General features: G+C 45.3%; 1 protein-coding gene across 4 annotated transcripts in view; it reads left to right on the top strand.

The window, feature by feature from the left end:
• The window catches only part of LOC119963457 (thrombospondin type-1 domain-containing protein 4-like), a 516684-nt gene that overhangs the window by 41546 nt on the left and 456159 nt on the right, over positions 1-18979 (top strand). For 2 of the 4 annotated variants that reach the window (XR_005460109.1, XM_038792613.1), the window contains exons 2-4: positions 4489-4575; positions 6319-6391; positions 15868-16193. Coding sequence is in view for 3 of the 4 variants with exons in the window: in XM_038792613.1 (XP_038648541.1) it covers positions 4547-4575; positions 6319-6391; positions 15868-16193 (428 nt within the window). In the remaining variant the exon portion in view is untranslated. Of the gene's footprint in view, positions 1-4277; positions 4423-4488; positions 4576-6318; positions 6392-15867; positions 16194-18979 lie in introns of those variants that run through there. The other 2 variants (XM_038792615.1, XM_038792616.1) reach the window with 2 other exon arrangements.

The raw sequence follows: 18979 nt of genomic DNA, 5'->3' as shown, positions 1-18979 counted from the left end.
TCAACTATTGAATGAGGCCTGCGGGGCCTTCCCACTGTGCAACATTATAGGAAATGGACAGATAACAAAGGGTGATGTAATGATGTAGATAACCACTAGCTGGAGCTAGTTACAGAACTATATAAAGCAGTGACTCACAGATCTCTGGGAGAGAGCGGGAGAGGAGAGCTAGAGAGAGCAGTGTTAGATAGAGTGTTGAGGCTCGTATAGTTGCGTGTCGATTGTAGATTAGATTCTTGTTTACTTTAGGTGCAAGTGGTCGAGCTTCATTTAAGTAGTGCAAATAAATGTTAGTTTTGTTTATGAACATAGCTATTGTGGTCTTTGTGAACATTATAACATCCATCCTGGTAGCAAGAATCACAAAGAACACCACACAGCTCTCAAAGCAGCTGGGAAGACAACAAAAACCCGTACACTTGATAAGGAGGTGGTGAAGGAGCCAAGAAAGCAGGAGGCATTGGAGCATGTTGGTATTCAGAAAATGAACATCATGGTTGAACCTCACACAAGAGAAGTGTGTCGAGGCAGTCACAGTCAGGTTGTTATCCTATCTCGTTCACAAGTCTTCAGCTCCATTTTCATGTTAATGCATATCAACTTCGATCCGATTAGGTTCAGAGTGATAATGGTGTTGCCCTGTAGTTTAAATATTTGTGTGCCCATAGTCATGTGATTTGAAGCCCAACACCATAGTGTGCACTGTCCTGCCTGGCACAGTGAGGAGCGCCATTCTATAATTATTGATTCCTCTGGCTCCTTCCAACCCATTTCAGATGGCATTAGCTATATCAGTCAGTTTTCTGTTCTTGGCAGGTCACTGTTTACAAAAGCGCGAAGAGTTCATTACCTTTCCCCATCAAAGCTGACATGCAGGAGAAAAAAACCTGACATTCCCTACTGCGGGATTGCTGCAGGGGCAAGGTACGGTACATTATCGGCACATTATAGCCTCGTGTGGTCCCCGTCACAAACTCAATTTGTTTATCAACAGAATCATTGAAACTCTCTTCCTTAAAAGGATTCTGTTCCAGCAAACCCTTGGTGTCCTGAAACACACCTGCCTGGACAGCCCGAGGGCTTGGGGCAGGCCCCAGAATGAGTGTTGAGAATTGTGACTGTTGCTGCATGATTCACGCTTTTGCTATCAAAAGGAAGAGTTACTTTGAGCCCTTGAAAAAGTTGTGGAGGTTCCTGGAGGAATGTGACCCTGATGTCCGATAGGTTGAATTTCATCTACTTTCTCTCTGATGCCTAACTGTAAGCATGTTTTCCTGCTTCATCGGGAAATGTTTTGTTTGCAAAAGGTAGAAAGAGTCTCTGTGATCTGTCGTCACTTGTGGCATAGTTTGCAACTTTACATCGGAAGGCTGAACAGAAATTGCGTGCAGCCATGCAAGCTGATCAGTCTGGCCTGACACCCTTGCACCAAGTGTCAAGTTTGAACTATATTGGGAACCCTCTCACCTATAAATTTACCGATCCGAGGTCTTGGGAATGTTGATGAATGTGGCCTAGGAAATGTGAGTTAGATGTTATCTTCTCATAGCGCTGCTGTTTGCTTCGTTTGTTGGAGACTCCTAATTGAGCAGAAGTGCTGGAAATAGCCCATCCTGCCGATTATCCTGGATCTAAAAATAAAAGTGCAAATAAAAAGGTGTAAAAACTGACCTAACATCGGGGCAAGTGGTCCAAGTTAGCGCTGTGCCTGCATTTTGCATTGAACTGTTTCAGTACAGCGCATGTCTTCAAGCAGGGAGAAAAAAAAAATCAGTCGGGAGTTTGAACGCTTCCAGTGCGCATGCCCAGACGCCTGCATTTCCGGGACGTCACACTGCGCAGGTGCGACGGACCAGCGACTTAAATTGCGAACCTGAGAGGAAGTTACGGACCATCATGCACCTCATAGATTTTGTTTGTCCCTTTATACTGCACAATCGCTGTCCCAGAAGAAGCATTTTTACCAGCAACCCACTCCCTTTTTAATTTGACAAATTATTACACATGTTCACAAAACCTCTACTGCCTGTCTTATGTTTTTCTTTTACTAACTGGTTCTACAAGGTGTTTCCCAGTAACTACGGCTTTGGAGCTAGTTGGCTGCTGATCTGATCCTCCACTAAATGGACTTGAAATGACCACAGTGGGTGATCTCAACGAACTCTAGCCTTTGTCGACTCGACTACAGATGACTGGGGCTTGGCTTTGGCCGAGCTAGTCTTGCTCAGTCGCACCGTCGAGGTACTGGTTGAGAGGCGGGCAGGAGTGCATCCTGAAAAGGGTGCATCAGCTGCCTCTCCCATGGAGCTAATGTCACTGGTAGAGAGCTAAGCCTCAGTATTTTTACTACTCTGTGCATGAACAGAGAGCAGGCCTGAAGACCAGGTGGTTGTCAAGTTGGTTTGGAAACGTGCCTGCATCTCCTGAAAACAAGTTTTTTAAAAATAAAATCCTCCCAGGCATTAGTTAAAAGCGAAAGTCTAAATACACCACGTCATTGGGTTTTCTACAGATCCCTAAAGTTGTCACTTCCTCAATGAGCTCAAGGAAATTAAAATAAAATTCAACTTTAATTCAAAAATTGCAAATATATTTTTATGCTAGCTGCCAGGACACACAAACATTGTGAACTTTTAAGTGTAATCCCAGCTGGATATGAGTAAGCAAAGGCCCGGTGCAACATATTTGAACACTCAGAACATGAAATTTAAATACAACAAGCGAAAAAAAAAAACTGTTTTAACCCAGTCTTGTATGACCTTGGATGCATATTGAGGGGGTTTGAATCCTAATGCCTTTGTTCTCCAGTTTCTCAGGCAGTCGATTCTGCAGATTGTGCGGGCGTGAGTAACCTTTTGCTCCTGGGGATGTTTTGCTTTTGTAAAATTGGTGGGGGCAGACAGTAGGGGAATGATATGAAAGTTTGCCGAATGCACCAAATTAGGGGGGAATGAATACTGTGGAAAACTGCGAAAGGCTGAAGGAGAACGTTTACAATGTGAAAGGATATAGGTCAATATAGAGTAGCTTAATCAGCCTGGTGGGGAAGTGATAGGATCACATTGCCCCGCTTTACAACATATCTGATTTTACTTTCCATGGACATCAATGGGGAGGCTGTAAAACTAGACTAATTCCACTCTCCAGCTCACTCCTCTTACCATTTATGTTTTTGTTTGATTCAGCTGTGTAATTCCCACTTGAAAGATGCTGCTTAACTGAAGCTTGTGGTAGAGAATTGCACACCTCCTCCTTTTACTTTTACTTGATATTTAAGCACGTTCTGTCATGCAGATAACTGAATAATTCTCGGGCCCACTCTGGAGGAGGAAGGATGTTCCACTGCACTGAACAGGCTTTATTTATTTATTTTTTTTGACCAGGAATTTCCTTGGAGCCACATTCACTCTGCTGTCAGAAGTTTGCCAGATGTGCTGTGAAATCCCACTTGCACTCACAAATGGTATTTCTGTTGCACGTTCAGCAGAAGCTCCAAGGAAATTCCTGGACAGATGCGATCTATATCCCTCCTGCCTTTGTGTGAGATGATCATCCCGTCGTGTTGATACCCCTTTGCAGAGATTCTTACTCTGTCGACCGCCTTCTGCACTTTGCCTATAACCAATCGAATGCAACCTGTGAATAAATATTGGTTGCGCGACCAGGCTTGTTAATGTAACTTTGACATGCATGTAGCCATGATCATTCTATCTTATCCTGTAGTCTGAACAGTTGCTCCCGATAAATATAATTCGATCTCTAGGCACAGAGTCCCTAAAGTTTTAATCTAGTTCCAGTTGGCAAACTATATTGGTTTTGTGAACTGTTTTTAGAAGGTTTGTTGCATAGTGGGAGGTACAAGGAATGGTACAGTCTGACTTTGAGACTTCGAAACAGATTCAGTAAGTAAGTCCAAAAACAACAGTGAATGATATAATTGCTGATCAGTGTGATTGTTTTTACTAGTCTTGGAATCCTTGGAGTAAGAAGAGATGATGCAGCTGCCAGGATATGGACAACTGGTCACTTATCACTGGGTGACTATTAAATAAGACCTTTAGTGCATTACTTAAAATTGCATCAGTATTTTTACTTACGGTATTCGGAACTGTGGATTTGTTACTTCATAGCACTTGGGTTGAGAGATAAAAAGATGACTTAAATAAAGACTTAACATGTGTGATCGAAACAGGAAGGGGAAATAGTTTTTAATGTCAGTTATCTTGTTGGTTCATCAGAATTAACTGCTGTGAATTCCCACCATTGTTGTTTCAGTCTCCTGTTAGGAGATGGATGTAACGCCCAGAGAATTGCTGTGAAGAAGTATTTCTCCGTTGGGTTCTGCTGATCTGTCAATGTTGCAGCAGGTGATCAGGACAACCCTGGTGGAAATTCAGAGCCAACCTTTAATGGCTTTTACAGGTATGCTTTCCTTTATTCCCCGTGCGCTCACAAATAGACATGTAGTATGTTTTAATTGTCTTGCAGGGTTTGCGATAGGCGGCTGGGAAGGTGACGGTGTACAGGCAGGGACGCCAACCGGACAATGTTACACACACCACAATGGTTGATCAGGTGAGTGGTTACGTTCGCTAGTGTGATCCTAAATTGCCGTTGGGTCCCCCTCCTGATTTTCTTTTTTGTTCTGACCTTGGCAGGAGATTATCTGAAGCCCGAGAGGAATAGCTTTTGTGGCCGGTTACAGCCGTTTATGTATTTTCTTCACTTTCCACCTTAATCACCCAGGAGAGCCCTGCAGAAAGCGAAGGAATATGTGTCAAAGTGCTTCTTTTATCCATAATTTCTATATTCATAACAGGCACTCACATGGCCACAGGAACCATGGGAGCTGCCCTGGCAAACTCCAAGAATGCCTCATTAATTCAAATCCAATATTCCACACCCACCACCTCTTCCCCACCCAGTTCTACCAAACCCCACATTACTGCCGCAATACAGGATATATACAATAAACATTGCTAAAGTAGACCAACTCCAAAAATTTCTACTCAACCCTAAGACTGCAATCTCTCGATTGCTAAACCTATGAACTAATGCATTATCCATGAAATTCCTGTGTGCCTTACTCTTTGAAAAGGTGAAAAATAAATAAGAATTAAAAATTAAATATATAGGTGAAGGAACATATATAATAGTAAAGACTGATTTTTTTATAGGCTTCACAGAAAAACAGAGACACATGTTGAATGTAATCCGCAAAACATCTGTTAAGATCCCTGAATAAAATGCAGTAAATTTGACTTATTCAGCACTCAGAATTCTCCACCGTAGAGAGATGTAGAAACTCGGTTGCTGAGGAGATTTGAGTCAGAGTTTGACAGATCATTGGATACTAGAGGAGTAATTAATATGGGGATGGTGTGGAAAGGTGCAGCTGAGGTAAAAGATCAGTCATTAGGCTGAATAATACGCGCCGCGTGGCACGTGAACCGTGGGTCTGGAAATGGCCAGCATTCAGACTTCCGAACCCGTTAGCCAAAGATGCCACATAAATCGTCAAGAGGGCCAATGAAGAGTGATTGGCGGATTCCGGCTGCAGACTGAGAGTATCCCACCCAATCGGAAAGGTAGGGCGGGATATCTGGCATTGGACCTCATTGGCTGTGACCGGGATTTGGTCGCTTTCGCAACACAATGTAGAAATGGACCGCCTCGCTAATGGTCCCAGGTTCTTAGATCGTGAATTTAAGTCAGTATACATTTACTGCTTCCATGCACCAATTCCAGCGACCAAACAACACTGAAGAGCCAAGATTTAACTTGGCCCTCAGATAACCCACCTTTGCAGCCTGCTCGATGGAAAAACGGGAAATATGGCTGACGTAAATCCTACTCTGAAAGCGTTTCATTCCATTCTGCACATATTATGGCAGTCAGTTGTCTTTTAATGAGCACATCTGGCCTATGAACGTCAATTTGCACTGGCCGTGCAGATTCCATAGCTGCCTGCTAGACCCCCGTGGACGACGCCAGGAATACGATCAGTTATCTTTGCACCCAATAATACATTGGCACGTGTATATTTGCTCCCTTGTTCGGAGCATATTATTCAGGTCTTGATTTTACTGAATGGTGACAGAACAGGCTCGGGGGGGGGGCAAATGGGCCACTTATGCTCCTGTTGCTCACGTTCTTAACCTCTCCAGTCTTCCCTTCTAGCTCCATCTTTTAGCACCAACAATAAGGTTTGGTAGCTTTTCAGTGCACCACCTCCACCTTTCCCTAGCATCCTGGTGGGTAACATTGGAATAGCAGGGCGACACAATTACTAACTTACAATTATTATTTCTTTTGAAGGTTGGTTCTCACTGGTACCGTTTTCAGCTTACAGATGGAAGCTGGGCTGGTAACCGTAAATGCAGGCGGATCGGTGAGTTTCTCCAAAGTGCTTTATTTGTGATAGGTGGTAGAGTAACACCAGTTTATACAGCATCCTACTCACAATGGACCATTTGAAGATACTTAAGACACTAAACAAGGAAAGTGGTGGACACAGAGGTGAAAGCTAAGGGAGGGGGGTGGTGGCGACAGTTATTGGAGGCACAGTCGGGAAGCTACATTCTGAGCAAGATGTGCCTGTGCAGGTAGGCCGTAAGTAGGTTTATTTACATGAGCGCCATTCGATCCTGCCCATTACAAGGAAGTTGTAAGACTTGAAAAGTCCAGAGTGCCAGAGTGTGATAGCTGAAGACTATGATACCACTTTGGGGAGCAGTATAGGCCTATCAGATGAACTAGGACAAAGATGGAGGAACATTGCAGTGCTACCATGGAGCAAGAGCCACCTTTTAAAAATACGGAGTTGCTCATTCAAGGTAGAGACGAGGAGAATATTTTTCTCTGAGGGTCGGGAGTCATTGATACTCTCTTCCTTAAAAGGAAGTATAGTTTTAAGGCAGGGCTAGACAGATTTTAGTTTAACATGGGGGTGAAAGGCTATCGGGGGGTAGGCAGCAATGTGAGGTTGACATTACAAGCAGATCAATCATGACCTTGTTGAATGGTGGAGCAGGCTTGAGGGGTCAAGTGGCCTGTTCTGACTCCTAATTCATATGCACATCTGCACATTTGTCACAGGGAGAGTTTAAAGTTGGTGTAATGAAGGATGTGAGGACAGAATGGATAATTGTATGTGATTCAGTGTGGGAGCGAACACAGGGATGAGTTGGGGTTTGAATAAAACTAAGGCCGGGAGGCTAACAACGAAAATGTTGTACTGCATGGGGCGGCACGGTGGCACAGTGGTTAGCACTGCTGCATCACAGCTCCAGGGACCTGGATTCAATTCCGACCTCGGGGACTGCCTGTGTGGAGTTTGCACTTTCTCCCGATGTCTGCGTGGGTTTCTTCCGGGAGCTCCGGTTTCCTCCCACAATCCAAAGATGTGCTGGTTAGGCAGTTTGGCCATGAAACATTGCACCTTAGTGTCCAAAAGGTTTGGTGGGGTTGCGGGGATAGGGTGGAGGTGTGGGCTTAAGTACAGCGGTCTTTCTGCACTGTAAATTCTATAATTCTATGATATTCTCTTCATTGTGGTAGATGCTGGCCGCATATTTTGTGACTCTGTTGAGTAAATCAGGCCCAACCATCAATTTCTATTTCTTCTCAGTGAAATATTCAAGATGAAACGAGTCAAGTGATTTGACTGATTTCTTTGAACAGATTACAAACATCTGCACAGTCCATAAACTATGGTTGGGTGGATTCCCAACCTGGGAATTTTGTAACCTGGTGTCGTGCCGGCCATGTGTAATCCATGCTCAATAGTCGTTGAAGGAGTTGATTAGGTTTGCTTGACTATATAGAAACCTAAATCTAAGAAAATCTATTGCTGTTTCAAAGGTGATTAAATGAATAAATGAACAGGGATATAGGATGTGCATGATTTAAACTCATGGCGCATCTCCAATAGTAGTTGAATGGTACAGTCTCGCGAGCTGAGGCAGATGGGGTGACTATATTTGGAGAATAGTCTAGTTCATAGTTATTTCTAAAGGAAGATTGAATCTGTTGTTCATAAATTCAGCCCCATCACCAAATGCTCTCCGGTTTGAAAGCTATTACATATTAAGTTCGGAGAAGACTCGATGGGCCGAACGGCCTCCTTCTGCACTGTATGTTCTATGTTCTATGTTCTAAAGAGTGAGAAGTGAAGGGGAAATTTTAGGATGGTGGAAGAGAAAGAGGAAAGGGAGGAATGGTTTGTCGAAAAAGGGGAGGTGGGGGAAAGAGGGGAGGAAATCCGCAATGTTGGGACGAAAAGGAGGGAAGAATTGAGGAGGAAGGGGAAGAAGAGGAGGTGAAATGATGGATAAGGAGGGGGTCCATTAGAAAGGGGAAGGAGGGTATCTAGGGGGGAAAGTGGTTACAGAGAAAGGTGAGAGGGAGAGAGGTGCAGGTGAGAGTTATGAGTGGGGAAGGGGGGGATAGGACAACAGGTGGAGGGAGACTGGTCCTGGCTGGACATATCTGTGTGTATGTGCATTCAGAAATTCATCCCAAACTCCAAACAAATGTTTTATTCAAGATTTTACAGCCTTAAAGCAGCAAGTATACCATTTAATTGCACTGGTGCACTCTGTAAAATGGTTGTCAACATGAGAGAAAATTAAACTAACATTGTGGAGGGATTAAGCAGCCATAACCCTTAGGCAACTGTTGTGAAATCTCCTCGCAAGCCAGGAACAGGATAGTGATTGGGACCAGGTGGTACAGGAGGCAGGAGGTGTTTGGAGGAAATGAAAGCTTAAATGGGTGGGATTAAGTCTTGATGGTGATAACCCCAAGGAAAGTATGAAAACATGCTGAAGTAGATAAAAGAAAAATTCCAAGGCTATCCTCCGAGGTATAAACTCAAACCTCAGGAGATGATAATCATAAGGTCAGAAATGGGAGAGGCCTAACATGGGGCAAAGAAAAACAGGCCACAGGACATCAAGCTGGAGACCCATGGGTCAAAATATTTACTTTGCATATTAAAGCTTTACACTTCTTTTCGATAAGAACGTTTCTTTCCTGTGGTCATATATGTAATGATATGTATAAAGCCAGTATAGTAAAGGATTAATATCTGAATCTATGTGTAAATCAAACACTAGAGGGTGTCGCTAATTCACTGCGTATAAGACAGCATCTCTAGGAATTCTGGGAGAAGCTGAAGAGAACATGAAGAGAGCAGAGTGAGACTTGAATAGAGAAATATAGCACAAGGTCAAGTAATTGTGTAGTTTAATAGTTAAATAGAATATTGAATACTGTACTACAGATTCAGTATCATTAGTTTATTATCTGTAACTCAGTAGAGTGAGCAAACTTCATTTTAGTTTAATAGTTTAAAATAAATTAGATTTGATTCAATCTTTTTATTTGTATATTCTTTGTCAACACTACATATCTGGCTATCTTGGAGGAAAAGGCAAGGAATATAACGATACCCTTTCTACATAAATTCCTCGATCCACACTCACAACTATTACGACACTCTGGGCTAGTGTGCAATCAGTTCCAGCCCCTCTTGACCCTGAGTCGTAACACAATTGAAATTAACTATTCATTTTAAAAATAAATACCCGTCTTTAGTCTTTGGCTACCCAATAACTATAGTCACCAGGTTAGACACAATTAATTTTTATTAATAGCAATAACTATAATTAAATAGGAAGCAAATGCAACTGGTTAACTGTTATCTAATCCCTAACTAACCCCCCCCCCTCCGCTTCTTTAACACATCCCACCCGCTACACACACACGCACACACAAGACAGACAAACACAGAGGGGTGTAAAAAGAATAATACGAAAAGTAAAATGATAAAAGTTTCTGTTTCCGATGGACATCTTTCAGTTAGATCCTTTCTTTAGTCTCAGCCTTCAGTTGGGGGTTTTTGTTTTCAGTCTGTAATGGTTTTCACTGTAGTTTCATCGGGATTATAAATCCCCTCTGCAGTCTCAGAAATAGCAGGCAGGAAACCTTTTATGGAGAAAGTGAGAGAGAGAGAGAGCAACTCACAGCTTCTTCTCTCAGTGTCTAGGACCTGCTGAAAACCCCCACGTAGCTGAACCCAATCACTATCGGTTGCCAGGCAAGATATGGTCCTTAGCCAATCCATTGGCTACCAGCCAACCAATCGAACCGAATCCCTCCGATTTCTCGGGTGCCAGAAAGTCTGAGTTCATTGGTTCAAAATCTAAATTTTCATAGCACAGTGTACTATTTTGCAAATTTTGATTTCCTCACTGCTTCTGCTCGACTTAAAGGAACATGTCCATTAAATATCCATAGATCAAACTGATAATGACAAAGTAAAAGAATGGGAAATAAGGGAACACCAGGAAGGGCCCTTACACAAATTAAATGTTACATGGTAATTGCACCCCTCACCATATGCTCAGATTAGATGGTGTTTTCTGAGCACGTGCAGTGTACCCAAATTCCCAGCATGCAGCGGTGTCATTCGGTCAGCTGCTGAAGGAATATTCTTCTTTAGTTTCAGCCAAATTCTGCTCAGTTATTACTCAGTATTTTTTTAACAAAAGCTGGTGGGACAAAATTCCAAATCTCGAATGAGAAAGCTTATGTTAAATGGTTTTAATATTGAGAGGCAATTGGTGTGAGGGATTTTAGCAAGTGACAAACCAGGTATCAGGCAGGACCTGACCCTAAATCATGACCTGTGACTTCTGATGCCAGCCTTGCCCCTACCCTCAGAGCTTCTAACACACTCGATCCTGGCTAAACCCGTAGCGGGGTCTTATACAAGCTGAATCCTTTCCAAATAAATAGTATCACCTCTTTTCAGTGGCTTATTTGCAAAGTACCCGCCTCTTTCTTTCTTTGGTGATTTGCAAGAGGTTTAAATTTAATTCCAATTTGTCTCTCCTGCAGGGGGCAGGTGGATTTTTTTATGCAGGATCATTTATGTTGTCATGGGGATAGCCGAACATTAAGAGCAATTCCATGAGAGATCTGCCAGTGAAATATTAAAGATTTTGCATTTGCCTCACACAGCTGTCCAAAGATCTGCAGGTTAGGTGGATTGGCTATTCTAAAATTGGCCCTTAGTGCCCAAAGGTTGGGTGGGGAAATAGGGATAAGGCGGAGGATTGGGCCTGTGTAAGGTGCTCGTCTGAATGGTCGGTGCAGACTTGATGGGCCGAATGGCCTCCTTCTGCACTGTAAGGATTCTATGATACTATGATCTGTAGTTATTTCCTTTAGTGCTTTGACAATCGTGCTTTCCCTGTCACACTTCATTGGTGATAATCCTATTGTTACAAACCAACTAGGGAGGGTGACATTGAGCCCATGTTCGCCGTGAATGTAAACAGCGATGTGGGCCCAAAATATTGCCAAGGAACTCTAGACAGCAAGATCTTGTTTGCCGATTCCCCAGCACGTCGCTGGTGACGTAACGGAAGGGGACCTCATTTAAGTACATTTTAATATAATTAATGGGGGAGATTGCCTCAGTGTTTGTGTGGGGTTGCCCCGGTGCTCGTTGGGGGAGTATTGTTTTAATGCTGATCATGCCACACAACTGCTGTGAAAAGTCGGCTGTGCAGCTGGTGAGCTTCTTGACAGATTTTTCTACCCAGCCAGCACACTCTGTACAGAATGCAAGTTTGTGCCCAATGTCTTCGGGATCAACCTGGATAATACAAAGGTAATTTTCATAAGATGTCTGACCTGATTAATGGTGAAGGTCTGTTTATCTAAAGTGTTAACCTGTAACGGGTGTGATTCTCTTGTTGCGTTGCGCTCAAGCGAGAGCAAAACGTGACCGTAGAATCTTGGGAGGGGCCTCCAGCGGGTCTCCTGACAGCCTGCGTGCCTCGCAAGTCCTACGAGATATCGGAGATAGAACTCTGCCCAAAAGGGGTGGGACCAAATGGCGCTCGTGGAAGTAGGTCGTAAACCCACTTACAACCTACCTGCCTGGTACACACCGGCCTCCCTCGATTCTCCGGCCTCTCCAGGGAGGCTGCAGCCGGGCACTGATCAGTGGTGGTCCACGCAAACGGGGACCAGACGGAATGGCATGGGGGGGGGGGGATCTCCCGGCCATCGGAGATCCCTGGGTGGTCAGGGTCAGTACAGAATGGCTCACTCGCTCTCCCCCTGGAACACGGACACCTTGGCAGGCCAGTGGATCCTGTGCAGGTAGGTCGTAATTAGGTGTATTTACGTGAGCGCCATTCGATCCTGCCCATTTGGGGCGGGGTTGCGACCCCGACATCTCGCGGTACTCTGGCGAATCCTGGGAAGAGCGGAGGCTGTAGAGAGGCTTGCTGTGGAGGGCTTTCCTGAGATTCTCTGGTCGCGTTGTGCCCTCGCTTGAGTGCAAAATGGCCGGAAAATCACACCTCAAGTATCATTGAATAGCGGTGGGAAACACGCCGGCAGAGCAGGAAACTCCCTGAAAAACCCGCCACAAATGAACGTAGAAATTTTTCCGGAGAATCACGTCCGTTCTGTTCACTGACTGTAGCTGATCTGCCCAGTATTACCACATTTTCTGATTTGTTCAGAAGCAATCTAGCAGTGTTGGTCTCAAAAGTGTTCCAGTGGTTACTCAGTGATGGTGTTTAAGATTGTGTTGCTGCACAATTTCAAAATTTAAAATGAAAGAATTTTCCCACTTTCCCTATTTTTGTATAATTTAAACCCCCTCCCCCGGTACCCCGCACACTCCCACAATGGGAAGGATTAACATCGTGACATCTCGCGAGAGTGTGTTACATCTCACGAAGTGTGGCGTGGCATGCTGGGTAGATCCCGGAAGTGGGATCTCCCGGCATCTACTAGTCACCTTGCGCCATGCTGCTTTTCGGGCGCAATCCGACCAGTAGATCCCGCCCTATACCTTTGTGATTTTATTCAACGTATGGTTAAAATACTGCGTGGCAAAGTGAAAATTAGGAGTGGAAAGTGCTCCCATGATTAACTTGTTGGGGGCCTTCATAATCATTCGACCAGCCCTATCCAAAACTGAGTTTCATAAAAATCCGAGTGCAGATTGAACTGTAGATCCAGGGTTCATGGTAGTTTATCTGGAACTTGTTTTGCTGTTGACATTGACCAACACACTGATCTAACCAATTAATGTGTTAAGAAGGAGAGAGTCAGGTAAATTCCTTTCCCTGTGGGTATATCAGTTCTCATAAAAAGCATTTTTTGAAAGGTTGAAAATTCCTCACTCTGCGAACAGGTTCTTGTCTAATCCCTACCAGCAAATAGAATCTGCAGATCAAGGTATTTACAGTTCTCAAAACCAGCTTCAGCCAAATGACTAGATCAGTGATCCTAAAGGCCCCATAAATCCTTTTACTGACTGAACAATTCTTAATAATTTACTTCCAGCTCACGGCCCTTCTAACTCACTGCTTTCCTCCCCGTCTTCTGCTCGTAGCTTCCCTCCAACTTGCCGCATCCCTCCCTGACCCTCCAGCTCCTCCCTTCCCTCCTACTCACCACTTCTTCTGCTCACTGCCTGCCCCCAGTTCACTGTTTTCTTCCCTGATCCTCGTACTCACAACCCCCCTCACTTGCTTCCTCCCTCACTGTCCCAAGCCCTCACCCATAGGGAGGAGGGGCGAAACGGTGAGCAGGACGGTTGAGAAGACAAGTGGCGAGAGGGAGGGAAGCAGTGAGTGGAAGGGTCAGCAAACAGGCCACAGGAAAGCCAAATGCTGACATAGCTTCAGGTTACACGAACTGACGCAAGTGTGTTTCAGCTGTTAACATTAGTCAGACTTGTCTCTCATCTGTTGATCTTGTGTCATGGGAGAGTTAAGCTAGAATGGCAGTAAACCTCATGTGACCACCAGGATGTGTGTGGCTGTAATAATTATGTGAGGCCATGCAGCTTAGAGTGAACATTAGAGGAATCTAGATGCGGAATTCTCTGGCCTCGTTGTGCTCTCGGAAGGCAACACCACACACGTAGCACCGAACATCCAGGAGATGGGACACAGCTCCAGGGACCTGTCCATGGCCGGAGGCTGGGTGAGCACCATGAGGGGGGGGGGTAATGCCTGGAGAGATGGGCAAAGGGTCCGGGGGTCACCCCTCATTGCGGAAGAAAGTGACAAAGGCATCATAATGTTTGTTGTGCAAAAAGTTGTTTAATGTGCTGTACAATACCCCACTCCCAATGGTTCCACCCCTCGCCACACCCCCTACCTACCCTGTGCACCCCCCCTCACCCCATCCCCCCTACCCCGGTGCCCTCGGTGATCCCTCAATGTGCCAGGCTCTCCTAGCTCTACCACTATGTCTTGGTGTTTCCCCAGGATGCACATCAGAGGTGGAGGCAGCCAGTTGCTTCCCTCGTCCAGTGGCCCTCGATCTCCATGACGGACGTCCTCTGGGGCGGTGGGCCCCGGTCACTTGTCGGCGGTACATGCACAGCCGTGCCGCCCAGTCCCATGTGAGATGCGGCCTCAGAGGGGTGGAACTTGGGGGAACTGGTGGCCACCATCACCACTCCATGGGATGGGTCTGGGTTAGCACAGAGTGCCCCCTCTTCCCGATCGGTGCCCATAGAGCCCTGGGTTCACTTGGATGGAGATGCCAGGTGGTTTGAATCCCGGCTGCCCCTGCATCGGCTGGCCTTGGCGGTTCCCCATGGTCTGCACCATCATGTCAACGCCCTCAGCGATGCTCCTCAGTGACTGGTACATGCTCTGCAGCACCTCAGCAATGCCCTTGACTGGGACAAGCTCCTCGGCCATGCCCATCTGAGAGCGGGACATGTCCTGCAGAACCTCATCAAGGTTGTCCTGGTGCTGGGTGACATCCTCCAGTGAGTCGGACATTCTGCTGAGACCCTGAGCCATGACCATCACCGACGGCGCATCGCCTTGGACACCTTCACTCATTGTGCCGACGTCGTGTACCAGGCATTCCACTGTGGACGCCACCCTCTGTAACTTCAGAGACCGGCGTGATGGTGTCCCATTGTTTACCTGCCATCACCTTGCCTTACTTTATGTCAGTAGGGGACCAAGGAGGGGCAAGGTCTATCTTTTTTTTTTCTGGGTGATCGGGGGGCTGGCTACCTTGTTTGGGAGGGGGGTGGATGGGCTGGCTACCTAGTTGGAACAAAGAACAAAGAACAAAGAACGTTACAGAGTTAGGGAGGAATCATTTGAACAGATGGATGAAAATTTAAATATTGAGGTTAGGAATTAACAGGACTTGGTGCGAGTTAAGCTGATACAAATCATTGTTGAATATTGTGACCAATATGGTGACCCAGTTTCATCACTCCACATCAAGGCCATTGAGATGGTTCGGGAAAGGTTTTCTCAGGTTATGTTGCGGATGATGGTCTTAAACTGTGACAAAACTTTGGAGAAACTGGAACTGTTTTATTTGAGTAAAGGTTAAGTTCTGATCGAAGTTTCAAAGTTATGATAAGGTACATATTTTAAAAACTGTATGCATAGGTCAGTGACTCATTAGCTAGAAGACCTCCATTTAAGATAATCAAAAGATTAAAGGGAAAGGTTAACAGAATTTGATTTATACAGAAGGACTGTTACAATATCAAATAACCTGCCAGAAACACTGACGGAAGTACAATGGCAAGCAACTTTTCAAAGGAAATTTAATCAATAATTGAAAAAGGAAAGTGTAAAGGACGTGGGAAAGGGATATTGACCAGGACTCGATAATTAGGTGTTTCAGGGGCTAGCAGAGACACGAAAGGACAGGTGGCCCCCCCTTTGCTCTGGAGGTTTCTACCTCAACACCCACATTTTAATGCATTAAATGTGATACCAAATGTCAAAATAACATGAGGGTACGTGAAGATAATTTGTTTCTTTTTTGTTGTTGTCCAAGGTGCAGAACCGGGTGAAGCGTCAGGATGTGGATACCTCCACAGAAGAAGAGGCTAAAGGTTCATGGGGAAAATGGGGCCCATGGTCTGCTTGCACCAGGACTTGTGGTGGTGGAGTCATGCAACAGACACGGCCCTGTCTTCCTCAGGTGAAGCAGAGAGTCCAGCCAACATTCCAGTTTGCAACAGGAGATCAATCCCTGCGGGCCTTTCACATTCCCCACGGGCGAGTGCTGTCCACGGTCCGACACTCTTTTCCGCTACACCGGAGTTCACCCAACAACCTATCGGGAAGCAGAATTAACCAGATTTATCAGATTCCCAACAGGTAAAACTCCACGAAATCTTCTGTTACATCTCTTTACCCATTATCTCCTATACCTGTACTTCAACGACTTTGAAATCAGTCTTCAGAAAGCTGAACAAAATTGATAGCCAGGGGCTAGGCAAAGAAAATATATTTCATCAAGGTTCCAGTGTGTTATGAACTTCCACCTCCATTTTATTTAAAAAGCCAAGGACATATGAAGCTAAATTGTATCCAACTTTGGATTTGAGAAATGAAAGGTGGCTGAATCTGTGAGATGAAGAATTAATTTCTGAACTCTTAGTGCTTGGTTTAATAGCAAATTTCCTGATGAAGCCTTGACATCAAGTCCAAGGTTTTCCAGAACCAGCCGCCTGGCATAGCAGGGTTTTTTTTGTCCGGTGATGTATGAATATTTTTGTCAGTATTTTTAAATTATAATGCCATTTATTTTTTAAAGTATACATTTTTAACCTCAAATCAGTGAAATAACTTTCTCATAATCAAGCAGAGTCAGCTTGGCTTCATAAAGAGGAAATCATGCTTGACACATTTATTAGAATCTTTGAGGTGGTAAAGAGCATGATAGATAAAGGGAAACCAGCTGATGTACTATACTTGCTTTTCCAAAAAGTGTTTGATAAGTTACCGCACAAAAAGCTACTTAATACGTTCAGTAACTCAGAAGAAGCTGGTAGTAAATTAACATAGTTTTATTGAATTATTTACAAAGTTCTGCTCAAGGCAGCATATCACTCCCAGTACAGTCCTAGCTGGGACAACTAACCACCCCAGACCCTGTTTTGGGCTGGCTTTTATCTCAGTTCATAACGAGCCCCAGGTGGGTGGCCTATCTGGGAAGCTCATACTCCATGGGCTGGATTCTCCCAAAATGGGACTATGTCTCCTAGCCGGCATAATAACGCTGGCGTTTCACTCTCGAGTTTCCGATAAAAAAGATTATCAAATTCACTCACCTGCAGGGGGCTAGCAGGGACCCAGAGTGTTTCACGCAGCTTTAGCTGCGCATACAGGCCCCCGCACTTCCGGTTTCGAGTCCACGCATGCGCACGGCGGCCTACAGCGGCAGCACCAAGCGGCATGGCGGACTCGGACCGTGGAGGCAGCTGCAAAATGGATCCCTCCCAATCGGCTGCATGCCCGAAGATCCAACCGGCCAAATCTGTCCTCCGGCCACCCATAAGGTCCCCCCCCCCTCCACCCCGGTGCCCGATCCCCCCATCCCCCACCAGGGCAGCCGCGGACTGGGTATTCCGCAAACATGCCGATTCTTGGGTCCCGGAGAATGGCTGGACTGGCGACAGGCCTGATTTCAGCGTGAAATTGGATTCTCCGTGCCCGCGCCAAACGCAATTTCGGTGCGGGGCTGCGGAGAATCCAGCCCCATGAGTCCCACGGTAAGATCAGTGATGGTTTCCCCCTGGTCCTTGTGGGGGTTATGACAATAAGATAAGAACCCATGCAGTTGGGAGTAGTCTATTAGCATGAGTAAGAAATTGGCTAATTGATAGAAGACAGAGAGTTAGAACATAGAACATAGAACATAGAACAGTACAGCACAGAACAGGCCCTTCGGCCCTCGATGTTGTGCCGAGCAATGATCACCCTACTTAAACCCACGTAACCCGTATACCCGTAACCCAACAATCCCCCCATTAACCTTACACTATGGGCAATTTAGCATGGCCAATCCACCTAACCCGCACATCTTTGGACTGCGGGAGGAAACCGGAGCACCCGGAGGAAACCCACGCACACACGGGGAGGACGTGCAGACTCCGCACAGACAGTGACCCAGCCGGGAATCGAACCTGGGACCCTGGAGCTGTGAAGCATTGATGCTAACCACCATGCTACCGTGAGGCCCCGTGAGGTTGGGATAAGAGGGGCATTTTCAGAATGGCATCATATAGCTAGTGGAGTGAAACAGGGATCAGTGTTGGGACCACAATTATTTACAATATATATTAATGACTTGGGTGAGGGAAGTGAACGTACTATTTCCAAGTTTGCAGATGATACAAAAATAGGTGAGAAGGCAAGTGATGAGGGACACAAAGAGTCTACAGAGGGATATCGACAGGTTAGGTGAGTGGGCATAAACTTGGCAGATGGAATATAATGTCGGGAAATGTGAAGTTATGCACTTTGTGGGAAGAATAAAGGAGCTGAATATTATTTAAATGGAGAAAGAGTGCAAACAGCTGCAGCACAGAGGGATTTGAGACTCTTTGTACATAAATCACGAAAAGATAGCGTGCAAGGAAAGTAGGGACGAACCAGGAAATTACAGGCCAGTGACTTTAACTTCAGTGGTAGGGAAACTACTGGAAGAAACTCTGAGGGACAGATTAATCTCCACTTAGAGAGGCAAGGATTAATCAAGGATAGTCCCGGTGCACCAGTTTCCTCCCACAGTCCAAAGATGTGCAGGTCAGGTGGATTGCCCCTTAGTGTCCAGAAGGTAAGGTTACTAGATTATGTGGATAGGGTGGAGAAATGGGCTTAAGTAGGGTGCTCTTTCCCAGGGGCGGTGCAGACTCGATGGGTCAAACGGCCTCCTATACTGTAGCGATTCTATGATAGTCAGTATGGTTTTGTCAAAGTGAGATCCGTCTTAAAAATTTGATTGAATATTTTGAGAGATGACTAGGTGTGTAGATGAGGGTAGTGCCGTTGATGTAGTTTACATGGACTTTTATCAGGCTTTTGACAAGGTTCCACATGTGAGGCTGATGAAGAATGCAAGAGCCCATGGCATCCAGGGTAATTTGGCAAACTAAATC

This window comes from Scyliorhinus canicula, chromosome 3 (assembly GCF_902713615.1).
Source record: "Scyliorhinus canicula chromosome 3, sScyCan1.1, whole genome shotgun sequence".
Lineage (NCBI taxonomy): Eukaryota > Metazoa > Chordata > Chondrichthyes > Carcharhiniformes > Scyliorhinidae > Scyliorhinus > Scyliorhinus canicula.
This window is presented reverse-complemented; position numbering and strand designations above follow the sequence as displayed.